The sequence below is a fragment of the Ostrea edulis genome, chromosome 9 (genome assembly GCF_947568905.1).
Source record: "Ostrea edulis chromosome 9, xbOstEdul1.1, whole genome shotgun sequence".
Classification (NCBI taxonomy): Eukaryota; Metazoa; Mollusca; class Bivalvia; order Ostreida; family Ostreidae; genus Ostrea; species Ostrea edulis.
Genome location: NC_079172.1, coordinates 61,778,281 through 61,805,705, shown reverse-complemented (window position 1 = coordinate 61,805,705; position 27,425 = coordinate 61,778,281). Strand labels below are relative to the sequence as shown.

The 27,425-nt window shown below is 36.8% G+C and overlaps 1 protein-coding gene across 4 annotated transcripts in view; it reads left to right on the top strand.

The window, feature by feature from the left end:
- The window catches only part of LOC125660422 (histone demethylase UTY-like), a 50,594-nt gene that overhangs the window by 9,443 nt on the left and 13,726 nt on the right, over positions 1-27,425 (top strand). The window contains exons 4-11 of one of the 4 annotated variants that reach the window (XM_048892246.2): positions 622-671; positions 931-989; positions 17,972-18,092; positions 19,953-20,007; positions 21,436-21,470; positions 23,871-23,964; positions 25,663-25,789; positions 26,257-26,355. In XM_048892246.2, coding sequence (XP_048748203.1) covers positions 622-671; positions 931-989; positions 17,972-18,092; positions 19,953-20,007; positions 21,436-21,470; positions 23,871-23,964; positions 25,663-25,789; positions 26,257-26,355 — 640 coding nt within the window. Of the gene's footprint in view, positions 1-621; positions 672-930; positions 990-15,859; positions 17,196-17,971; positions 18,093-19,952; positions 20,008-21,435; positions 21,471-23,325; positions 23,458-23,870; positions 23,965-24,855; positions 25,010-25,662; positions 25,790-26,256; positions 26,356-27,425 lie in introns of those variants that run through there. The other 3 variants (XM_048892247.2, XM_048892249.2, XM_048892250.2) reach the window with 3 other exon arrangements.

Below are 27,425 nucleotides of genomic sequence, written 5' to 3'. Positions count from 1 at the left end.
TGATGCATCTTGAGTCTTTGGAGTGTGTCGACCAAAAAGTAGATCATTGTGGCCTTCTTTTGGAATTTGACGGCTATATTTGAATACTATTTGACTTGTCAGTTGATGCATCTTGAGTCTTCAGTGTGTCGACCAAAAGTAGGTCACCATGACTTACTTTTTGACAGCTACATTTAAATTTTCAGGTACTATTTGACTTAACATCATCAAACTTTGTTAATTGATGAATCTTGGTTAGTGAGAATTTTTGCCTGTTCTACAATGTATCAGAAGAGCGATTCTAGGCCCATGGGCTTCTTGTTTTTTTTTACCGATACTCACAAGGTCACCATAGTTAGCTGTCTTCATCAGAAAAAAAAAACCCAGTACTCACTAGGTCATAATCTGAGTAAACAGTACTGTACTCACAAGGTCAAATGTAGCAGACTTTTCAGTTATAATATTAGTGTACATAAGTTAGCACTAATGAATTAATGTGTTTTTAATGATCGTAATTACTTTGTTAAAGAACAGTTTTATACCATGAATGCTGCTTCTTCGTGTTTACCAAACATTACAAGTTATACAAACAAGACAGGCTGTGGCTTCTATTTTACCTCTACCTCTTGTCCTATTTTTCAGCCCTGTCTGCGTATCAAAGATTTTTTCATCTCCGAGAAGATCACTGGAAGGTATAGCTATACTTGTATCTGTAAGATTAAAAATTGTGAAGAGTTGTCTCTCTTAGTTTGATCTGCGAGTTTGATGAATTCTAGACGAATCTTTACTGTGTTTAACATTGATCATTTGAATCAGCAATACTAACCTATCATTAGTTTTCCATGTTTAGTCAGTGACAAAAATTAGACATAAATTTTACATAATGAATGATAATTGGATTGTTAATGCATGCCCATATAAATTGTGTTAATTTTTGTTTTCTTATTTCAGAATGCCCCCTTCATGTATGGTCTGGGTCTGGTGTACTTTCACTTCAATGCCTTTCAAATGTAAGATATTCTGTAATTCTAGTATTAGTTTCACAATATGAAATGATGAACCACAGATGAAGATACACGTCTAATTCTATATGCTCTTGGTACTGAGTTTAAAACTTTGATCAATGTTTGTGACATTATAAGGTTACTGCAGATTCACTGGACATCAGTTGTGTATGTCTGATGAGCTTGTGTGCTAACTTTTAATTCCTCGTTAGTGCTCAGCAGAGAGTCCATTTGGAGTTGTCTCTCAGTCCCTTTGAGAGATTCCGTATCTCTGAGAAATGTCTAGCTTTTAACATTTGGTTTGAACTGAAATTAAAAATCATCGAACCTGTGTTAGTACTTCCATTACATACCTATTATCTTTATCTCAAACTCAGTGGGTCACAGAGGAAAACTTTTAAGATATTTGAGATATTGAGGTTAAAATACTTAAAGAAAATGTAGTTGGGACTTCCAACTCACTTTGACATATCCATGGTATCAGTTTAGTAGCGGTATTCGAGATATCTCCATGGTATCAGTTTAGTAGCGGTATTCGAGATATCGACGTTTTGAGATACGGAAGTTCAACTCTACTTTATCAATAAAACGTCAGATCACAGTCATGAAATCTTGGTCTCATTTTGAAGGCTTTATTGATTCAAAAGGGATTTTCCAATTGATAATATCCTTTTATAAATATTTTGCATTGATGTCATTGGGAATGACTGATAAACAAAAATCAAAGAAAGGGTTCGAATAAAATCTCATGGAAGAAAGATGTATTTTAGCTGCTGGGAATAATATTTAATAATGTAAAGATTTTTGTTAATGAATTTTTTCCTCATTTTTGAACAAGGGAGACAATGCATAAAAACTTCAAGGTCAATGAGATGGATGTACGGCTTTCATACACAATACGCCACATTTACCCATTATTATTTGATTGCATTGTTGTAAGATTTGTTAATTATGTTGGGTTGAATACCTTAGACTTTCAGCATCACACTGTATAGTATAGATATGTCCTCCACCATCCATATGTCTTTAAACTTAGACAGCTACCTGTCCATTTTAAAACTTTTGTGGTTGAAAAATCTACAAATTTTTTCCCCCCAAGTTTTGATATATGCATTTGTGGTATTCCTTTGTATTTCAAACATGTATACCAAACATAAATAGCTTCAACTTCTAATGAAGTATTTGGGGGGTCATAGGTCACAGATGTCAGTTTGAAGCAAGGCCATCAATCAGATGAAAATGTACAGCTAAGGTGTAACAAGGATAGATCAGAAATGGAGGATAGCTCTGTTGTTTTTGCAATTTCAAATTCATATCACAATTAGCTAGGCCTTGTTGTGAAACGCTACTCTTCATTCCCATTGAAATTCCTCAACCTTCTCAATTTGTGTTGTGTCCCCTTTTTACTTTGTTCCAACTTGATGTAGATATGAACATGTAGAATTATTACAGAAGTCCTCTGTGATGAAATAGTCCCTCACTTACATATATGTAATGATACCGCACAAATTGGAATAATGAAGGAGCTCTCAGTTTGTTTCTGAGTCATGGTGTTGATTGTCATGATGTGCGGCAGGTGGTTAGCTTGTTAGTGTCATGTTATGGGCATGTTCATCTCAAATGCATATTCCTTATAGTGTTTTTTCTCCATAGGTGAACTTCAGCATTTTTCTAGACAATGGTCGGCAACTGATTTTAGTGGAATATTTTTTGGTGTACATTGAGTCCCAAAACATAAAAATTGATGAACAGTATTGTTTGATAACTTATCTGTAAAATCTTTTATTGTCAACAGAAATGCCAACATTAAATAAAAACCAATAGTTTATTTACCTCTCGAGCTGAAGAGTGCTACATGCACCTTAAACATAAAAAAGCAAGTGTTATGCAGAGTTATCTTTCTTGCAAAAATACGTTTTATGATACTGACATATTTGGGTACAAATTTAGAGAAATCTGATTTGGATAGAAAGTGAAGGATACAGTATGTACAATAATATTTTGAAATTCAGGGATAGACATTAACTTTTTATCTCACTTTCAAATTACCTTATTTAGTTAAAAGATGCAACTTGATGATAGAAAGTAAACTGGGGGGAAAATTTAAACCCCTGCTAGACTTGAACCCTTGATCTACAGATCAGCAATCGACATGTGAATCTACTGAGCTACCCAGCAAGGCAATTAGATTTAAAAGGAGTATACAAGTATTGTCGATGTTTATATTTTCATTCATGTTTTCAAAGGAAGTTAGTCATTATGAGGATGTATAATTATTCTTCCTTAAAATTTGGCAGCATGATACCAAACTGCTAAAAGAAGCCAAAATTATGAGCCCGAGGAAAAAACCTCGTATGGGGTATATATTTACCAGGATTTGATCTGTGACCGCCCAGATTCATATCCCAGTGAAGTTTTCAAATTGGGTTATCTCTTTATTTCAATTTTTTGTCAAAAGGTGATGCTCATTTTGGGTATTATGGAAATTATAAACAAAGCTTGAAATCTGTGTCTTATTTTGTATTGAAAACATCTTTAAGGAGGAATAACACATTTTAGAGCTGACTTCCTGTCAAAATATAATAGGAATAAGAGATGTAATATATTTCCTTTCCAAATCGTATTGTTTAGTCTTTTAATGGAACCTATAGATTGTGAGTTCAAGTCTAGTGTGGGTTGGGATTTTTTTCAGGTGGCCTCTGCTGAAACTGCATTTTATTCATAGATAAGGTAAATTTTAAACTTTTCAATTTCAAAATGGTTTTCCTCTGATGTGTCATTCCTCCTTAAGACTTTGTATAAGAAAAATAGAAAGGAAAAAGAAAATAGGAGCAAAAATATGATTATACATGTAGTTAATTTAGCTTTGAGTGATTATTCTCTGAAAATCACAGTGGTATGAAGTCTGCATGGTGAGCAGACGAATGAAAAACACATGGAAGTGCTTTATGAAAATGTATGTCTCACCATGCAGCATTCATCACACTTTGATTTCCATGCATTCATATTTAGGAAAACGGATTTAGGTACATTGTTTAGTAACCCCAACAAAGTTTGGATAACATAGTAAACATACAGAAATCATGTTTAAATTTTCATCTTTCTATCTCCATCTTGTGACCTTCCGTATCATACTTTGTGTCAGGGCTGTAATTTATGGAGAAATAAGAAGGTCATATTGTAAAGACTGCTACTGACTAGACAGTGTGTCATATTCCTGACAAAGGTAATTTGATGCAAGGTAAAAACAAATTTACAAGTACTTCTCCAGGCCATAACTTTGTAACAGAGAGACATTAGAAGGCCATACTTGGCTCAAAGGTTGCTTATTTCCAAACAATGTGTCTTAACCATGAACCAAGGTCAAGGTGACTGGTGAATTTTTATTGAGAAACCTTAACTTTGTAATGGAGAGATTATACACAAGTACTGTCTGGCACAAATATTCCTTTATGAAAATGTACCAGAGATTTTACTGGTGCTATTGTATGCAGTTAGGTTGTGTTGTGTTTGATAGCTGCATGACTATTGACAGTTGTATGCAGTGAGGTATTGTAGTCAATTTTTATCACCAAGGTTTCAGTGGATCGGATAATTATAGGTACCTTATTAGTTATTTGACACTCAGTCACTCAAGCATATGTTTACGTGAGAAACAGCCAATTGTATGTGGTTCATTGATTGATTTTCCATAGTTGATTAAACCATAATTGTGTGTCATCTTGTGTTTATAGAAATTGAGTTCTCAACATGGATTTAAGTTGACAATTGCCTCCATGTGAATGTCTGGATGGTAGTATTCTTATATTTGTCTCTGGTTGTGATTTGAGTCCTTGCTGGGAGGGGTGGGGGGTGGGGGGGGGGGGTAATGTTTTATTGAGGATGGGTTTTAACCAAATCAAACTTGACACACAATAATTTTGGGTGAAGGGTCCAGTGTTGTTGTTTTTTCTCATAGGAAGGAAATGATTGGGAAATAGAGTGGAACTCTCTGAGGGGTGAAATAGAGTGAAACTCTGGGGGGTGAAATAGCAAGAGTGGAACTCTCTGAAGGGTGAAATGTAAAATAGAGTGGAATTCTCTGAGAGGTGAAATAGTAAGAGTGGAACTCTCTGAGGGGTGAAATGTGAATTAAAGTGGAACTCTCTGAGGGGTAGGATGGAGTGGGGGTAATGTCCATCATATGTCCTCTAAGTATGTCAATGACCAACACAGAGGTACATGTAATATATATAGATATGCAACCAGTTGAGGTGACCAAAAACATTAGATAACGAAATGAATAGAAATATGTAACCTGTGTCATAGGATGAAGAAAATTAATATTTCTATAAATTGTCAGATTTAAGAATTCACAAACTTTTGGTGCAAATAATTTCCCCTTGTATATTCTTCTACAGTGGAATGAATTTAATATTTTAATCTTTCATACTGTCCTGTAATATTTCACGGTACTTTGGGTTAATTTAGCACTCAGGTTCAGATTTCATTTAGACATGATTCCATGTTTATCATACAGAGGTATAATTTTGTAGAACTAGGAGGCGTATTCCTTTGTACAGTAGTAATTTGCGGGGCCTGGGGGCGTGTCCTTAGATTGGTGTGGAGACTGTTGTCTCAAGGTGCATTCACCCTCATTGTTCACTGCACTAAGAGCTCTGTGTAATATTGCCCAATGCCAGAATATATAGAGACAAGTAATCAATGCTGATTATCTACTACTAGAGGTACAGCTGCATTTGTAAATATTCCAGAAATCTGTAAAACATTTGTATGGAATTACATAAATCTTGAAAACACATCCATAAATAATTCTATAGTACTTTGAGTTTTATTAATTAAATGCTTTATCTTTCTAATCTTATTTGAAATGAAAGCTTTTTTGTAAGCCCTTTATCAATCCACATGATAAAATTCCATGCTCTTTTGTTAATCTATTCATGTATTTACAATTGGATTGTCTGCTCATGACAGGGCATGCTCCATGAACTGTGAACCCTGACCTACTTCCTAATATGGGTTGTTAACCTTTGTTGTTAACCCTGGTGGTTTTGAGTTGTCAGATAATTCACACATTCATCAGTTTTTTTTTGTGTGCTGAGATAGTAACCTATTTAAGGTGAAGAATTTCAGTTACTTAACTGCAAGCTCAGGAGGTTTGATTTGTGGGAATTAGTGATTTTTTTCTGTGCTTTTGAAGTGGATTAGGACTTGGTCAATACAGATTCGTATTTGCCATACAACAAAGACTTTAGTTACATGTGCTGTTTTTACCAAGGTAAGCTGATGTTTGTATTTACCTTGTGGTGAGTAAATAAAATTAAGCTCCATTCAAAAAATGCCAGTAATTCTAAGCCTAACATTGAGAGGTCAAATACAAAGGAAAGTGCTAATTATAGATTAGCTGACTGGTGTAGATTTTATTGGCGTCTCTTCAGATAAGAGTGTGCATTGTGCTGTCCAGTTGTGTTGACCACTACAAGTGTGCAGGTTTGTTTGTTTCTCTTACAGTAAATTCTTTTCTGCAGATGATATGAATCACTGTCTGCCTTCAGGGTCCCTGTCCAAATTATGCATGCTTATTTATCTGTATAAAACTATGGCAAACATTTGGCAAATGATTTTTTGCTGATATTGTACAAATTCTCACAAGCAGCACTCTATGATTGAAGAAGCATCAATTGTTTCCTTTTTCCGTGATGTGCTATTTATAATCTGGGAAGTTTACAACACCAGCCCAATATAGCTGGTGTTCTTCCCTTTTCTAGAATGAAGTGTAGGTTTGGAATTGTTGTAATGACAGACTAGCCAGCTGGTGGACGAGAGACGAGATGTTGTACATGTGGCATACACATGGAGATTTCCTCCTATTTTGTTTGTATGTACTTCACGCTGGTTTCATGATATACCCACTCTGAAAATTCATAACCGAATCTAAAGGAGCCTGATCAGACGCCTTGTCCAATAAACCTGAAAGAATGTTGTATTGTGGAGGCTACAATCTGCTGAAGTCAGCAGGGATTTTTGAGTGGAGGGAGGAATTCATGCAGCTGGTAAGATGCTGTACAGGATTTGGAGAAGGAGTTCATCAATGTTCAATGCCTGTGTGTACTTGCTCTCAGCAGAAAACTTTATGGAGCATGTGGTTCTCTGGGAAATCTGTTACAGTCCATATACGCTTATTGCCGTGTTCATGTGAACTGTAACAAATTCATGATGTCAATGTTTGTAAATAAAGTGGTCAGGCTGTTTTGACTTTTGAGATGCACCCCCTGAGTTCAAACCTGCCATCCAGTAAGGCCATTCACCACAGGGGTCGTGACACAAGCATTGCCCTTCTGAGTGAACGTTCCACTGTTAGGGCCCTATAATAAATAACATCTGTGTTTTCATACATTTACAGTCATAAAGAAGTCAACTGTGTTAGATCTGAGTGTCATGCTAAATTTTCCTGTTTCTTTGACATTTGAGGTCACCCTCTCTCAGTCAGATCTGTAGTCACATTCCCCAGATTCTCAAGTGTCAATACTCAGAAATCTTACTGGTCAAAAGCTGGTAGAATTGGGTCAAGAGACTGACTGACTGTTAAATTGCAATCTTCTGTAGACAGGCTTACTGAAGATAAATCTTGTGGTGCCATAGATGCCAAGATTTGCCTTGGTGACTGGAGATAATGGGAGAAGTGTCCTGTGCTGTTTACATTACCACTATACTCCTCTACAGGGGCACCCACAGATTATGTAGTCAAGGATCTTCATGCTAAGAACAATCCCCTCAGAGATTTTCTGCTCAGTGACTTTGTAATTGCTTCTGAGCATATCAAGGTCTGTCTTTTAGGGATGAATGATATGGAAAGTTCTTTGTTTGGTGTTGATCTGAATTTGATACAAGTTGTCAAGAGGGAAAAAAACAATGTATGCCTTTGTTTTAGTATAGAGTCTTGCATCTGTTGCTGAATTCAAGCCAGCAGATGTGCAGCATTTTGCAGATTATGATCACTAGCTGTGGCAGCAGACATAATAACCACAGAGCGAAACACCCCAAGTGGGCTGAAGGTTTTATTCAGGGACTGTTTTTTTTTGGGTGTATTGGCCCTGCACTAGCCTAAGGGCCCCGAGGTCACAAAGGCACTACAGGTGGAAAATCCGTACCTGTCAGATCGCACGTATGCACACGCATGGTTTCCATTTGGTATTTTTTAGGGGGCAGGTGCTTTTCATTTTCACAATTAGCATGGCATTCTTTAGATTAAGAGTCGTCTGAGTCGGTTTCTACGTAGTATTGATTCAGTTTCATAGTGTAACCTTTATGTATCTATACCGTCAGGATAAACCCTTGTACACATTGACGGTTATCTCACTTCAAGGTTATCATGTTATCACCATCATGTATATTCTACATATTTCTCATATATTGAGTTTCTTGAGCTCATGGTTTGGGAATGTTTGTCTGACTATATATCCCCCCATTATAATGATCTGTCACTATAGTGGTGGTAAAACTAGGTCACATCTCACCTGATATTTGCTGGTGTGGCTTGTTTACATTTTTTAAGGCATCATCATGAGATATTTTTAGGTAACCTAGACGTTATGCCGTGCTTGATTTCTTTTGTTTTGATGATTTTCATCGTAAATATCTATCTTCTGGCTCCCTTCCATTTCCACAGCAATGTGCAGACACAGCAATGTTCAGAGACATTGTTACTTTGTAGGTCAAGTTTAACATGGAGAAGGTTAACTTAGACAGGGGGTGGGGTCTGTAACAGAGAAGGTTAACTTAGACAGGGGGTGGGGTCTGTAACAGAGAAGGTTAACTTAGACAGGGGGTGGGGTCTGTAACAGAGAAGGTTAACTTAGACAGGGGGTGGGGTCTGTAACAGAGAAGGTTAACTTAGACAGGAGGGTGGGGTCTGTAACAGAGAAGGTTAACTTAGACAGGGGGTGGGGTCTGTAACAGAGAAGGTTAACTTAGACAGGGGGTGGGGTCTGTAACAGAGAAGGTTAACTTAGACAGGGGGTGGGGGTGGGGTCTGTAACAGAGAAGGTTAACTTAGACAGGAGGTGGGGTCTGTAACAGAGAAGGTTAACATAGACAGGAGGGTGGGGTCTGTAATATGGAAAAGTTTAAATTAGACAGGAGGATCATGGATCTAACATAGAAAAGTTTAACTTAGACAAGGGGGTTCTAACACTTAGACAGGGGGTGAGGATGGGATGGCATTTTCAGTAATTATATTAATGCAACAAGGAGACTCCATCAACTCTTAAAGAAATGAAAGGAACAGTAAACAGAGATGAGCAGGAAAGCTTGTAGAAGATGATGATTTTATAGTAATGGTAGGTAATGTGAGATTAGTGCGGGTTAGTTACTCCAGTTCAGATAGTGTTGGCTGGTAGCCATGTGACCCTCGGTCACTGACCCTGTGAATGACTCGTTTGTAGGTCACTGACACACACAGTAGTACTCACACTGTGACAATTTACTAAGCTATCTAATATCTCTGTCAACATACCAATCCCTCTTCTTATATTGACAGCTCTGAAGTTTGCTGGTACTGATCAATTAGAAGGCCTGAGTGTTTTCTCTGATCTTTGTTTTTAATGAGTTCAATGTTGAAAGAGCAGTTTGTGTTTGTTTTTAATAGGTAGTTAAAGCTTGATTTGCATGTAATATAAGAGCTGGTTATTTTTTTAGTATCTTTTTTGTTCTTTTCCTCGTTAACATAGTGATTTACATGAACTAGGCTACTGGCAAGCTGTGGTGTATGTATGTATATATATATATATATATATATATATATATATATATATATATATATATATACTTATTTATTACTAAGTTACTTCAATAACTAGGGCGATTAAGTAAACTTTTGACCCATTCTGTTGGTGCAGGTAGCGGTCAGTGCTCTGACCTTCCTTTCTGCTCTCTACTGTATCTGGCCGGGATGCTGTGTGGGTCTATCTTTGTGTTCCACTGATCAGGGCAACAAAGAGAGCTCTCTGCAGGGAGTGAAATGCTTTACAGCAGTGAACCTGAGCTTTGTCTAGTTTTTGTGCATGAATTGCCAGTAGTGATACAAATGGAAATGGCTTATTACTAGCAGCTCCAGTTTGGATGGTTGTTAGAATTTTCTATTCTTTGAACTGTATGAGAATCAATTAGTGTCAAATTCTTTCAACATTAGTATAAATTGTGATCAGTTGAAGCACCTTTCACTTTAAACAGCCAAACCAGGTCATGATCTGGTGATTAGGAATTTGGGCTATGGAGAGTTAGATAGGGGTGGACTGTAGGGTTTTGTTGAGTAGAATTGTTGACACAGTGACAATGCCCTGAAGTATCTCCAACTGAGGTTCAGTGAAAGGTGTGTCCATTGCTGTGAGTCACCCAATGAAAATGTCATATCTGGACTGCAACATGTGAAATAGATTAGAGGAATGTACAGATCCAGCATTATCTAAACATTATGAATATGAGTATTAATTGTCTGGTCAGTATGTATATATAGGTAGTTATATTCTCTGCTGCACTGAGCTTATAGAACTGTTCTCAATATGGACACAATTTAAGGAATCAACAAAGCCAATTTGTTAGTATAAACACTCTGAATCAAGAAATGAGGGAGAGATTCAGTTACCATGGTTTCCATTGAGGATTTGGCAAAAATTGAGAAGATTTGAAGTAAAAGCTTCAGTTTCAGGTCTGTGAATATCTTCAGCATTGACAGGCAGATGACGGGTTTTGTCTCTCCATTTTATGAAGATGGAACCATTGTCAAAGCTAGCATTAAACTATCTAGTTTCCTTCAATAAAATACAGATTGGGTCTTAGTCAGAAAGTGTTCCTTAATGAAATGAAACATCAGCCCCGGTCTCAGTCACCTGCCTGTGATATTCAGTGGAAGAGTCGGGAGTCCTGTGTACATTTGAAGATGAATTTTTATCTTTTGAGTCAGTAGAGAGAACAAATGTGATTCAAAAGGCGGCTCCATCATGTACATCTTGGATGAGATAGCATTAACCAGAATAATCCCCGTCAACTTTACATAAAGCCCATTGTGTACGGAGTAGATGGATATAAACAGGCTATCCCAGGAAATGCGAGATTGGAACTGTTAAAGCTCATCAATTATCTGTTGTAAGACATGCCTGTGTTATTGATCAGCCAGTCTGTGGGTTGAGAGTGGAGGAGGGCTGATTACTGAAAGTTGTTGCTGGGGGAGTGAGGCAGGGATTGTAGAGGGTTACACGGGGTGAAGAACCTGCAGGTGGGAGACTGGGGGAGTGTGTTACACAGGAGCCTGACCCCAGGGACCACAAGGTAGGAGATGAGAGGGGGAGGTCAACAGCAGCTGCTGTCAGATGGATAGCCCAGATAAATTATAGATTTTTCCCTCATGCTCTGGTGACATATTGGAGTTTGATAAATCTGCCTGAGGTTACAGTGAGTGTAGTTCAGTGTGCTGTATTCAGTGTGCTACATTGCTTTATGGTGAGTCTGGTGTGCGGTGTGTTTTAAGACACTTCTTGCTCATAGTTAAACATTTCCTTCTACGTGTCAAAATTCATGGATAGCATTTATAAGACACTATAAGATGATAAGATGAATTGTATAATGAGGCCATGGTAGAGGAGACCAGGGGTGTGGGTGGGGGGTGGGGGAGACTCTTACTGTAGCTAGTATTATTAGCATCTATAGCTTCAGTGTTCAGTATTTGTCACTGTACATGTACAGCATAAATATAAAATCATCAAATGATACATGTGTTGGGAGAAACGTTTTGTTATGGATTTTATCTTCCTGTCTCGTATGATGCAGGATGTAATGATACGGGAAAACGTAGACATTGGTTGGTGCTGACATTTGTAGTAGTCAGTAGGAAGGAAGTTGTTTGCTCTGTACTGTCCTCACAGCTGATTGTCACAACAGGACATCATCTGTTACACATACAAGGGTATAACAACAGAGATTTTATTCTCAAATCATTTCCTTGAAAACCCATCAGTTAATTGCACTCAGAAACTTTTATGAAAGAAAAAGTGAGTATAGGGATGTTACAAGCTAGCACAGAAAAGTGGAAGTGAAATATTTGATGGGGAATCTGTGTCTGACACTGATAAAGTGGGATGTCCCCCCCAGTGTTACACGTGATTCCTCCCACTCTCTATTACTCCAGCCTCTAGTGTCACACAGTCGATCTGCACACCAGTCTGCAGGCCTCATGTTTTTGTGCATATATACACACAATCTTTCATTCATCAATATGTTTGTAGTCCATTTATTTCATCATTGCTTAGATCTCAGCTGAGAGATCAAAGTTTAATCAGGTGTGTGATATATGCTGGTATAAAAACTCTTAGTATGAAGAGCTTCTAGAAATGTTTTTCAGTGGTTTCAATTTTTAATTCAATTAAAAGTTTTTCATACATTATATCAAAAATGTATGTAAGCCAGGTGATTTTTTTTCTCCTAATCATTCTTGGGGTTTTTTTTTGTCTGCTATTGCATGTTTTCATGTCCAGTGGGTCTTTGATTTAGATTATCTTATTGTTAACATTTCTTGTTTGTGTCCTGGGGTCATTAAGGCAGAGCAGAGTACTTGTCCCTCAGGTTTGATACAAGACTTTTAATTGGCTGTACATCTGGCCAGAAACATTGTTTTGTGTTGTCCCACTCTGACTTCAATATTGAGGGACAGCATGAATGGGTTAGGATAAAACCTTCACTGAAGGGGAAAGGAGGGGACCTGAGGCAGCCATTGTCAGGCCCGGGACTTTGATCTTCCATCTGTGAGGCTATCTAACAGTAGGAGTTTTGTGGAATGGGAGTTTTTGTCTGAAGGTTTGCATGTGAGAGTGAGTTATAGATACACAGCAGCAAATACTAAAAACTTAGAGGTAGCTCTAATTACCCCAGAAGTTTACACCTACCTGAAAGTACTGGAAGCCATGAAGTGAATTTAAGGACAAGGGGGGTTATATATAACATTGAGTTTTTAAATAATTGATTTGTTTCCTTTTTGACATCGTAAAATCATTGGTCTTCTCCAGACAAGCTTCAGTGTATTTAATGTGTTTCCATAAATCAGAAACAGATGGTAGGTACGTTTGATGCAAAGGACAAGTTAAAAAGAACGAGACAAAGAGTGTTGGGTTTCCTGTTACGTAACGAAAACAGGACGTAGTACTACAGCAGCTTAAAAAAATGTGGATGACGTAATCTAAAGATTACAAGTAAATAAAGGAAAATCCCACGTGTGTCAGGCTGATCATGTCTGTGTATCAGTTACATAGTGAGTCGTCCACATAGATCTGTTTAATGACGATGTGACTTTATTGACCTGTGATCACTAGAAGCCACTGGTACTCACAGAGTACTGAAGTTCTGACGGAGGACTCTCTCAGGTCTGCTCATTCTTTGTTCTTGTAGAATAATCAGTCTCTCTTTGTTTTTTCCTGTTTACTCCAGAGTAAAACAATGATTACCTTAGGTCAGGTCACGTAAGAAGGTCAAGGAAATTAAAGAATTAGGTAGTGAAATTTTACCGGTACCTGTCTTAGACAAAGGATGAAGGCATGTAGGGCTGTCGATCGATTGTGGCCTTTCTATGTAGAAACTGACCAGAAGGAAATAATAGATACATATTTTATAATAGATGCTGGTCATTTGTGTACTAGACATTGGTCAGTTTGCTATAAATAGTCATATGAATTGTCATGGCCAGATATATTGACAGGTTTGGGTAAGGTGGTTTTTAGAAGGTTCCAAGATGAGGATTTGCTATCTTACACGAGTTAGAATCCTGGTTCCTTATTCTGTTGTCTAACCCATGCACTGCTAACTGGATTATACTTACGTGTATGTACACACATTCTCACAAAACGAGGGGGTGGGTCAGAGGAATCTCAGATTATCTTGTATTGTCCCAACATGTGTTTAATGAAGTGAAGCTGTTGTAGTATATCATTCTCTAAATATCGAGGTCAAGGTCACTGTTTAGCATACACCTTTATGTATGTTAATACTTAGTACAGCCATATAAATCTTGAATGTCACCGAGTTGACCAAGTGACCTAGATTTTGCTACAGTATTGTTTCTGCTGAATCACAGTGATGTTGTACATTCAACTTAATAAGTGGAATCCTGGAATGCTCAAGTCTCAGAGTCATACAATAATTGTTAGGGCAAGGCATCACTCATAAGTATTGAGGTAAGTTGGTCTAATGTTTCATTTTAAATGTGAGTAACCATAAAACTAAAGGAGTGACAGCGAGGTTGGGATGCCTTGATGATTAATGAACTCTGTATTAGAGCAGTTTAATGAGGTTAAGAGAGATCATGGGGAAGGTTGTTGGACAGACAAGGCTTTCATCAGGGAGGGTTGTCAAGACAGATGAGGGATGAGTTGACCAATAGATTAGGGATAAGGAAATGTTGACCAATAGATGAGGCTTAGGCTCAGTTGTGATGGGAAATGGTTGACCAATAGATGAGGCTAAGGCTCTGGTTGGGAAGGGTTGTCCAATAGAAAAGGTCGGGCTCTGGTTCTCTGATGGGAATATGGGGAAGGGTTGACCATTAGATGAGGCTGACTTAGGTTCTGTGATGGGGGAAGGGTTGACCAAAAAATGAGGCTAAGGCTCTGTGATGGGAAAACGTTGACCATCTGCAGTTGACCAGTAGATAAGGCTCAGATTCTGTGATGGAGAAAGGTTTAGAGGATCATCGAAGCTGTGGGATGACGAGAGTGTGGTTAATGCCTCAAAACAAGAGGTGACAGGGTACATGTAAACAACTCCAATCTAGATCAGGAGTTGTTGTCTTGGAAGGAGACATTGTAGGAGAATCTGTGGCAGCTGTCAGAACTGCACTCCCCTGGGTAATATTCTGACAAGTTATTTGTGTTGATAGCTATATAACAAAGCCAAAGAGCCAGGACAACTTTTAATGTGGTCGCTGTGGTTATTGTGGCTGTTTAGTATTTTACCCCCTGAAAGATAAAGCAGTATAAATGAGATTTGATGTACTGAGTCATAAGTGATGATATATTTATTTATCAGAAAATGAATCAAAGATCTTAAAATATTCATCAGAGAATTCATTAAAAGTAAAGATATTTATGATGTAGGAGCACTAAGTTGCCACTAAGAATGTGGTGAGGTGGGGCTAGGGAGAGGAAAGGAAATCAGGGGCAAAAACTTGACAAATTGTGGGTAAAGGGTGGAGATAAAAACAAAGACCCTCTAGTCAGATGATACAGAAGCACTGAAAAGGAGGAGGGGGAGGGGGCTGTCAGGATTGAGGGGGAGGGGGGGGGGACAGATGAGATTCTCTCATACCTGCAACTAGGGATTGGTTCATTGATGTAAAATCTAATCATTGTCCGACCCTTTCCTGTCCAGGTAATGTTGATTGTTGGGATTTATTTGTCCAGGCCAAGCCTTATGTCTGCAAGATAGGATTGTTGGGTTTTCTTTGTAAGCATACCTGAGTTCTGGCATCTTGACCTCAATACTAAGGTTACTGGATCAAGACCAGATTGAATATTAGAGTCCATAGATAAATTGATAAATAAATAAATGGCTGGGTTTTAGAAAATTGACCAAGGTGCCCCTAAAATTTATAATTCAGGATATCATTTTATTTTGGAGAATTATGAGTCATCTACTTCACTAAGTGGAATTTTGATAGCTTTTCAGTGAGGTGGAGATGAAAGGAGTTTGATCTTTGTATTGGAAGCAGTTCATTATAGAAGGAGATTTTTTTCTTCTCTCCATTAAAAGGGCCATTTGATTTCTTTTTAATTCTAAACTGGAGATCTGCTCTTTCTCCAAGCTCCTGTTGGACAGTTAGGGAGTTGAATTGTGAATATGTATGTTGATTACAAAGGCTGATCTGTTGAAAACTCTTTACACTGCCTGTTGGTTCTGCTGGATTAAGATATCCAAGGGGTATTAAAATAGTGACAGGGGTGTGTGTTTGATTGCTGTAATGTTTGATTCTTCAAGGCTATTCCCATATAATAAAGCTCTTGTTGAAATTGATTCATTCAAATTTCCCATAAAATGTACACCTGAACAAAGCCCAGGAGTTTACACACATGGGTAGTTTTATGTATGTATATGTATGATTGTATACTGTGGGTGTATTGGGTGCTATATTTAGATGAATACCTGACCTTGCAATGTGTGTGTAACCTGTTAAGAGATTGTAGGTCACAGACAAATAAAACCCAGGTCCTTAGGAATGTGGCACATTGTTCAATGTCAGCACAAATCTGAGTACATGTCTGAACAGATCACATACTTACCTGTGTTCTGTCAGCCAGGTGTATCTGTCCTACCTGTACCTCACTAATTAGTCCAGGACTCAGTCAGGTAAATTACCTCTACTACATTGTAAGTAAAATCACTGATTAGAAATACCACCACAAATTCTTACCTTAATTGTCAATTGATAATGGAAAATAGATAAGTTCAAATATCATAAACAATGGAGTTTAATTGCTCCTATTTTTAGATTGATTTGTCACTGGCAGATTTTTTCCTATCAGAAGATTGTTGTTTTGACTTGTTTGTTTGTGGGGATTGTTTTACAAATTGTTATCCGCCCACTCTGTCATTATGCCCAGCTTTCATTCATAATTGTTACTACATATTTAACCATTCTACTTTCATTTCTGTTAGATAAAATAATCAATCTATTATTGCGTGCACCAGGAAGGTAGGAAAAGCCTTTTCCTCTAGAGGGTGCTTTAAACTTTACCGTCAACCCAATTTCTTTGTTCGAGTTGCACAAAGTTCTATGTAGTCTTTGATGCTAAGATGTTTTGCGTCACCCTGAGTACGTGTTTGAATGCAGTATTGTTTAGCTGTACCAATTCATTAATTATAGGGGATGGTTAGAAAGGTTTCTTGTTCTGCGATTTGTGACGTGCTTTTGCTTGCGTAGATGTGCTGCATGCAACACTGTCTTCTGATATTGATTTTTGTTTCATAGTTGACAAAGCCTGTGATGTTTTCATTTGCTTATAAAGAATTTGAAAGATATTTTATGCTAAATGGATGGGTTGTTTTATTGGTTTCAAGGAAAAAGAAATGACAGAGTTATTGATGATTTCTCTGTTAACGTGTTCAAGTTTAGAGACAGATGTTGATGTTGAAACTATACAAAAGAAGTGAAGGGGAGACAGTTAAAAATCTAGGGTAATGACATTGTGCATTGTAAGAAGTGGAGACTACTCTATTTTGAGATCTTGTAATCACTGTATAGTGAGAGGGGGAGGGGGGGGGGGTCAGATCAAGTTGATGACATAAATCATTTCTGATTATACTGGCCAAAATAACCTTTCAATGTAGTTGATGGAATTCATAGGAAGTCACTCCGTGTTTATTAGATCAGAGAGAGAGAAAGTAAGAGAGAGAGAGAGACTTTATGATGTCTACCTGTTGATGATGCATAGTACTTGTCGAAGTTCTGAGGATGAAATGCATCTTACTGCAATATTTACCTTCATTAAGTGTCTAACAATCAATGATATTCTGTCAGACAAATGACCTTGACACTGTTAGATTACGGACGGCTATTTGGGAGTTTTGATTGGATTACAGTGGGGTTGATATCACGATTACTATAATTGTGTGATTTGTATTGCTCTATAAATAGAGCCATGCATTGCTAGTGTTGACATCTGATATTGCCGTGTACGTAAGAATCATTAATAGTCATTTAATTCATCATAATAATGCAAAACAGCATGACGCAGTATGATCAGACATGTATTGGATATAAATAGCAACAAATTTTCATTTAAAGTTATTATTTGAATATATGCAGTGTATTTTGATAGGTTTTTTGATGGATGTGGTTGAGAAGAACTTTGTTGTACTTAAGTTTTATTTTGACTTTACCAGAATTGTGGTAAAAATCTACATAAATGTGATTTTTACTGAAATTGTAATTTATTTACTTTTTTCAACAGGGCAACTCGTGCATTTCAGCAAGTGCTGTATACAGAGCCTGGATTTAAACGAGCAAACGAGATCCATATACGTCTGGGGCTGATTCACAAAACCCTACATAACCACGACGCAAGTATCAAGGTACGATATGTCCTGTAAAACACCAACACAAAACCCTACATAACCACGACGCAAGTATCAAGGTACGATACATCCTGTAAAACACCAACACAAAACCCTACATAACCACGACGCAAGTATCAAGGTACGATACATCCTGTAAAACACCAACACAAAACCCTACATAACCACGACGCAAGTATCAAGGTACGATATGTCCTGTAAAACACCAACACAAAACCCTACATAACCACGACGTAAGTATCAAGGTACGATATGTCCTGTAAAACACCAACACAAAACCCTACATAACCACGACGCAAGTATCAAGGTACGATACATCCTGTAAAACACCAACACAAAACCCTACATAACCACGACGCAAGTATCAAGGTACGATACATCCTGTAAAACACCAACACAAAACCCTACATAACCACGACGCAAGTATCGAAGTATGATACGTCCTGTAAAACACCAACACAAAACCCTACATAACCACGACGCAAGTATCAAGGTACGATACATTCTGTAAAACACCAACACAAAACCCTACATAACCACGACGCAAGTATCGAAGTATGATACATCCTGTAAAACACCAACACAAAACCCTACAGAACCACGACGCAAGTATCAAGGTACGATACGTCCTGTAAAACACCAACACTGACATGTCAAGAAGGCTCACAGAACAGTTAAACAAGACCACCGTGGTCTATCATTATCGTCAAGCATCTCGCAGAACAGTTAAACAAGACCACCGTGGTCTATCATTATCGTCAAGCATCTCGAAGAACAGTCAAACAAGACCACCGTGGTCTATCATTATCGTCAAGCATCTTGTCACAAAAATTATTTGTTCTTTAGACATACTCTGTTAATATGAAATCATCTTATTTTCACCTGCAACACATGGACTCTATACACTACTTGTCAGTCTCACAAAAATGATGCTGGTCCCCTGGGATTCTCCATAAATGTCCTCGTCAGTGTCACTCACCTTTGAGGCCAGAATTGGAATTTGTTTTGATCTACATCATGAACTTGAAATACATAGTAGTATGAGTGGGTTGTTTGTGGTACCCCCCCCCCATTGAGACCCTACAGTTCATTTGGGGACAGAGAGGGTCATCTGCTCTTTTGCCACATGTTTTGTCCCTCAGTAGTTTTAGGGGAAAAAATGGTTGGACATCATTTTGTCATGTAAACGATCAGAACGTGAGCTGTCAGTGAACAGATTTTATCGCTTTGACCTAGAAGTCTGTGTTTTGTGAAGTTTGTTAAAAGATGATCTGTAGGTTTGAATAAAGTAGTGGAAAAAAGTTTGAGAGATGTATATACAGACAGGCAGACTGAAGCGGAATCAGAATATGATGGTGATTTGTTGTTGTTTTGTATGGTTGCTGTCAAAAATATGCATATTACATGATCAGATACACTATATCACAACTGTTTATTGTGTATATTTATATTGATAATACGGCCTCTCACAGTCACCATTATTGCTATTGTGTATATTTATATTGATAATACGGCCTCTCACAGTCACCAATATTGTTATTGAAAAGAGACATCTAAAAGGAAAAGACATTTTTCGTTAGACGGCATTTTTTATGGATTCTGAAGGAGAAAAAAACCTACATCACTTACTACTTACTCGGGGAGAATGAGCTTTAAAGCTTAATGCATATCATACTGACGGGAAATTCCTAGAAATTTCCATGTCGTTTAAAATTTGAAAATTCTTAGCTTGCACGACAAATTACATCATAACATGAAGTAAGTTTGTTCTGGATCCTCGGTGTAAGTGAGCTGTCCTCGTCAACACATCTGATTGGCCCTGGTAGGTCTTGTAATGACGTGTTTGTTTCTTTTCAGCATTTCCGACAGGCATTGAGTGACTCCAACAAATGTTCTCTCTCTAAGGCTCAGAGTAAGTAACAATTGTCTTGAGCAGCTAACATGAAAGCATTCATGAAGATGGGTTAAACATACATATGATAACTTGAAGATGGGTTAAACATACTTGTTATAAATCCTAGATCAGTCGAGAGGCTCCCAGAATCTAGCAGTGTTAAAAATAAATGTCCTATCGTAAGCAGTCAAAAATCTCCCTGACCAAAATATCAAATGATCTTTATAAGAAGAGTTCATTTTTCAAGGAAACCAATCTGTTACCAGTATTTTGTGGGACAGGAGAATATGCCATTGATATTCATATATTGAGTTGAAAATGCTTCATATTTTGAAACTTTGTCAATAAAATCTGCAGGAAATGACCCCCAATCTCCTAATCCGAGATTCCTCTGACTCTTACCCCTGCTTTTATATAGAAGCGGGGGTAAGAGTCAGAGAAATCTCGGATTACCAATCTCCATGACTGTAGCAGAAATGTAACACATGTATGACTGAAAGTTTAATACATGTTTTGATATAGATTTTTATGATACATATGATATACCAATATAATTCTATGATACATATGATATGCCCATGTAATATTATGATACATATGATATGCCCATGTAATTTTATGATACATAATGTTTATATGATCCATATAACTTATGCATCTATTTTTATGATATATGGAACATTAACATCAGAGAGCATATATAGTTTTTGGTCTGGTCTATGTGTCTCTTTGTGAGACGTTAAACTTGTTTAACTGAAAGGTTCAAGGTCAAAGCTATGTAGTTGAATTGAAGGTCAAGGTCATGTAATGATTAAGTCAAGGTTACCTACATAGGTTAAATTTGCACAGTGGAGTTAAGCCATGTCTAATTTTACTCCGATTAGTTTTAATCGTTGTTGGATATTTTATAATTGAATGCCATTTAACAGAAATGTAAATGGGACACTTCCTCACAATGATGTGAATACATATGCTAATGGGTGTTTGCTTTTGACGCATAAGTAATTTTATGAATAAAAGTGAGACATTAAGTATTTCATGTGAAAAATGTTTCCTATCTCAGCAAAATTACGATCTTCCTTTTTCCTTGTTTTCGGATTTATTTAATTCTGAAAGTTTACAAGGAAGATGTCATGTTAAGTATTATAGAGAATATCCTTATTTGAATTAATTCACTGAAAACTAATGTTGACCTGAATAATGTTTGGCACTAGACCTTTTGTAATGAAATCTAGCATTGTATTTATTGTAATTTTTACTAGAAACTGTCAAGATTACAGATTTCCAAGTTTTCAGAAACAGTGAATACATGTTGTACTTGATGACATTTTCATAATATATATCATTATGGCAAATGTGTGTGTACTGATATGAAAATTCCCTTCAAGAATCTTAAATTAAATCAAATGTTTGAAATTATTTTTTTTTCAATTATTTTTTTTTTAGTTCGTCTCCATATTGCCCATCTGTTGGAAATTCAGGTAAGTTTATATACTGATAATGATAATTACAAATTTAAATTACTTTAAAATACTAATTAAAGGTGGTCCTGCAAAAATGGGTATTTGCTTATAAAACTTGCTAAGCTGATTAATAAATGTAGCTTACTGGTAATGCATTTTGTCTCCGTTTTATTTTTCAAGGAATTCTATAAGAGCATGAACAATTTGAGGATATGAAATGTTATAGATTTATAATCCTATTTTTCAAATAATCTTTCAATTTTCATATTGTAATGGAGTTTATTGCCAGTAGCTTAAAAACTAGATTGTTGTGGAAAAAAAGTGTTTTGAAGTGGTCCCTAATTAGTTTGAATCACAAAGGCACAAAGCCACAATACAAACACCAGAGACCAGTGGTTTGAATGCAAAACAAAATAAACACCATTTGTTCAGTCCATTTTATGTGATATTTTTGGGGGGTTGGGTTGTTGGTTATATTTCTATTGGATGATCAGAACTAAATAAGGACAGCTAATTTTCAGCAACTTATAGTCTTGACAGTGAGAAATAATGGTGTGCATTATGGTTATGTAAGAGTCTAACGAGTTTGAATTTTTTGGAACTCACCAATGGGCTTGAATTATTCATCTCCGCCAATTACATCACGTTTGGAATAGTTCTGTGACCTTGACATTGAGGTGACACATAGATGTTTACAAAATTCAGAAACACCGAGTATTATGTAATAGTTGTTTTCTGAACGTACACTGAGTGATTGTTTTGATTTATTAATAATAGCATTTTAATTTACAATAACCTTTCCGTCATGTGAGGGATAATTCTTCCCTTTTACTATTAGTATGAATATCCATAATAATTGTCTTCTTGTTTCCTCTGTTTTAGATGTAAATTAAGAAACCAAATTTAAATTTATAAACACAATGGCTTGTTTCACAGATGGTAATTGAACTGTTTTTGCAATATGTATGACAGCTGGTTTTCTGAAATAAGGTTTCAAGATCATCTGAGAGAGAGAGGGAGGGGGGGGGGGGCTAGAGAGATAGAAATAGAGATGGAGAGAGAGGGGGGACCTAGATATATAGAAATAGAGATGGAGAGAAGGGGGGGCTAGAGAGATGGAAATAGAGATGGAGAGAAAGAGGGAGGGGCCTAGAGAGAGAAATAGAGATGGAGAGAAAGAGGGAGGGGGCTGGCTAGAGAGATAGAAATAGAGATGGAGAGAAAGAGAGAGAGGGGCCAAGAGAGATAGAAATAGAGATGGAGAGAAAGAGAGGAAGGGGGGCTATAGATAGAAATAGAGATGGAGAGAAAGAAAGGGAGGGGGCCAAGAGAGATAGAAATAGAGATGGAGAGAAAGAGAGAGAGGGGGCCTAGAGAGATAGAAATAGAGAGGGAAGGAGAGAGGGAGGAAGAAAGATTACAAAATCTCCTGCAGATTTCTCTTGAGATCCTAAAGATGAATTATAATTATTCACCTGTGAAATTCTTCAGTTCGCAACACTGAAGCAGCTGCTGCTCTTCTAAAACTACAAATTCTATTTTGAACCATTTACACTACAGACTTACATCATTAAGGGAAACTCGATAGTAAATTGTGATATATGTCAGTCTTAAAGGTGTTTTTTTTCAAGTGTATAAATGTACTCTATATATATTTCAACGAGAATTTGTTGAATGTTTGAATTCAAATAAAGTATGACATAGTTTACCAAAGGTCGGATCCTGTAAGTATTGTAAGCATGTAAAAACATCGATTTCACTGCTGTTGATTTCCAAAAAGAGCCCACACATGCGTCTATAGAGTGACATCACAACACCCACGTGTCAGAGAGAGTGTCAATTTCGCATGTATATAAGAACCGGGATTTAAATCTATTGTAAATAAAATACCTGTGGGGTTATGAAATGCATCACGTATCCTACAGAGCATTGATGTGAATGAAGCAGATTATCCGTAAACTAAAGGAGTGGAGCTATTGCTACTGAACAACGGTGTCAGAAAATGGTCTGGATTTTAACAAGTCTTGTGTTATATATTAGTGGGAAATTGAAATGAAAGTTTATTCCGTGTTTTTATCAATGAAATGTTTTTTTCTTTTTTGATTTTTTCACTGTACTTAGAGTATATGTACATTTTCGACGGTACTTTTTATTTTTGGTCTACAGGTAAAACAATGTTATACTAGAGTGATTATGAAAATTGAACTTGCATTTCTTTTTGCCTGAATAATGCCTGTTAAATTCAGGAATGTGGCATCAAGTTTAAATCACTCATAGAAGTTATTTTCTGACTTCAATTAAATATCTGTCATGTATAAGTTGCTTTTTGATGTTTTGTCAATAAGGTAAGACAATGTCGTGTCATACTAGGCAGTACCTACAGTGCAGTTAGTACAGTACATACATTCTCGTTCACAGGGAAAGTACAAGCAAGCCAAGGAGGCCTACGAACAGTTTGAGAGTCAGGACGGTAACGAGCCTCAGGTCAAGGCCACAGCCCTCAAACAGCTGGGTAAGTCATCACTGTTCTCTCAGTATTCATTCATCTACTGCTATTGTAGTAGTTAAAGAGGAACGCCGTGCGTTAGGAAATAAGTTAATTTAATATGTCAACACCCTCCCCCACCCTTATCCTCTACCTCCAAATCTATATATCTCCACTAAGTACTGGCTAGTAGTTCAATTTTCTTGTAAGGCTAATGCTAGTTTTCCCTTTATATAGGGGGAATTATCATTTTACATCAAATTTATACTCCCTCTTACCCCCAGGACCCTGAAATGCCTACAAGAAAATAAAGAGAAAAAATCCTGAATCTTCAGACTAAACAGTAATAATCATCCCTCCCGTCTTGTACTTGATAAATTATTTAATTTTATGAGGTAGAAATATTTGCAGTACTCGTGATACTAGAAAGAAATCCAGCTTATTTGTTATCTCGTGTGACCGTCATGTGTACATTGTGTAATGACCCAGTATCCTGGGCAGGAGGACATTGGTATCCCCCCCCCCCCCCCCCATTCCTGGCCTACTTTCTCTTCCCCCTCTCCCATTGTGTGGTTGGGTAAATATTGACCAGATGTGTTAGAACATCAGGAGACTGTTGGTATTGATTATATGTGTCTAGTATTGAGTGACCTAGATAGACTGGTTAGCATGTCTATTTCTGGAACAGCTGACAGTGTAATACACCACTGACACAACAGGTCAAGAAAGCGACCCCATTTCATGAAAAATACAAATTAATACTCTAATTAGGATTCACTAAGTGGTTATTCAGTTTCGTGTATATTACTTTTAGTTTTGAAAACTACTTGCGCTCAGTCACATATTCCTGTCAGTTATCACGATTCCGTTAAGGGTATATATACTGCTTGTATTGATTTTTGTAAAACTGCACGAACGTGCCTTGCACTGTAAAAGGATGTTATATTTTCTCTGACGTAGTAGCAGGATATAAATAAATCCATGTGTAAGATTTCCCACTATTAAATTCCTCAGTCATAGAGGACAGATCTAGTAAGCATTTCACCAATGGCTGAGATAGAACAGAACAGTGGTAGGATATTATCTAGTTTTCTTTTACTATATGGAATTTATGTACAGTGTACTTTCATTTTCATTTCTTTATTAATGGAGAATTAACTTTGTACTTTGACATGCTAGATTAAATTTTGTGTAAATGATCTGATTAACCAGCAGTGCAAGAAAGATAGTTGGAATGTAATGACAAATTATGTGTGTAGCTTGAACGTATTCTAGAATTCAGGTAATGTTTTCATTGGACAATTGGATATGTCAGAAGTTACATATCAATGAACTTGACGTAGATTCATCATAGAGTTCATTGTGGTTTATGTTTGGTTTCTTAGATGTGTAGATAATACGATGAGGACATTTTCTGGGTCCTTTACATAAATTACAGTGTCAGAGCTAATGAAATACTGTTGTGTTATTCAGAAATGTGTGGTTAGTGTGAACAACTTGTCAATCTCACCCTCGTAGACTCTGCAATGTTCCAGAGTCCTCAGTGAAATGAAGTTGACAGGGATAGGTCATTGGTGTATTGGGGTCCTGATATTTTTTTAATGTGATGTTTGTCGTTGCCTATCTGTTGTTGCACAGATTGGTGTATTGGGGTCCTGAGATTTTTTTATGTGATATTTGTTGTTGGCCATCCGTTGTTGCACAGATTTGTGATGCTGTTTTTAGGTTGGTTGTACCACATCACGGAACAGCTTGGAGATAAGAATCGGAGGGAGTCCCTAGCCGTACACTACCTCAAGGAATCCCTGGCAGCTGACAACGGTAACGGACAGACCTGGTACCTCTTGGGAAGGTTCGTACCGATTCTAGTCCTTGAAACTTTCCCCCAGGCCATCTAATTTGGTGTCATTTTATTTTAACAGAATTTTTAAAATATCATATTCAATAAGAAATGTTCAAATGATATGATTAAAAGTGACACCAAATTATTATGGTGAAAAGAAAAATTGGAATGATCAAATTTGATCAGTCAGGTGAAGTAGGCAATGTTGAATTATGTCTAGTCATAGGTGTGAATTAACAGGCAAACTTTTCTAATCACTGACTGGAAGCAATGTCTCTTGTGAATATTAACTTGATTATTTTACAGTCTGATTGTTTGACACTCCTTGGGGATAGTATAAAACTTATCAATGTATATGTGTGAGACTAATAAACCAATTCCACCTAACGCTACGCCTGACAGAACACTGGATTACAATTTGTGTGAGGAAGAATTTTATTGGAGTGGAACGTAAGTTTTTTGAATTTTTTTTTCAGGTGTTTCTCTACTCTGGGAAAAGTCCATGATGCTTTTGTGTCATACCGCAACTCGATTGACAAGTCTGAGGCCAGCGCAGACACCTGGTGCTCGATAGGGTAAGTCATAGTATGCTGTTACTTGTTTAAAGCCTTCTCTCATTGACAGGTGCTCAATAGGGCAAGTCTTACCAAGTTATATAGTGTGACTTGTTTAAATCTTACACAGTGAGTGGTACTCTATAGACTATGGATTTAAGTTTTAATACAATGTAACTTGTTTAATTAAAGCCTACTCATTAACAGGTGCCCTGTAGAGTAAGTTTTAACACAGCGTAACTTGTTTAATTAAAGCCTACTCATTATCAGGTGCCCTGTAGAGTAAGTTTTAATACAGGGTAACTTGTTTAATTAAAGCCTGCTTATTAACAGGTGCCCTGTAGAGTAAGTTTTAATACAGTGTAACTTGTTTAATTATAGCCTACTTATGAACAGGTGCTCTGTAGAGTAAGGGGGTGGGGTGGCAGTGGAGTGGTTGTTATTTTGGATTGGATTCAACAATATAGATGTTAGTAAATGTCACTTCATCGTATTTTGATTAGGAATATAGAAACATAAATTAAAGTTGCCATGTTGATAGTGACATTTCACTGAAGTGTAGGGGACATTTTTCTGTGATAATTATGATAATTTTAAGATGACATGTCTTTTTGTTTGTGTGAATAGGGTATTAAATGGGATGGGGTTTCAACTGGTTTGAAAACATTGTAGTTTTGTTTCATTTGATTACTTTCCATTCTGATTGAGGGATATAAAGTTGCTTTATACATTTAATAGAAATACTGTTCTGTTGCAAACATGTAACATACATATACATTTGTTATAGACTTTACAACATTATGGGATGATGTAGATTTTACAACATTGTGATTATGTTGTAGATGTTTCAATGTTATTTGATTATGTTGTAGATGTTTCAATGTTAGTTGATTATGTTGTAGATTTGACAGTGTTAGTTGATTATGTTGTAGATGTTTCAATGTTAGTTGATGATGATGTAGATTTAACAATGTTAGTTGATGATGATGTAGATTTAACAATGTTAGTTGATGATGATGTAGATTTAACAATGTTAGTTGATGATGTTGTAGATTTTACAGTGTTAGTTGATTATGTTGTAGATTTGACAA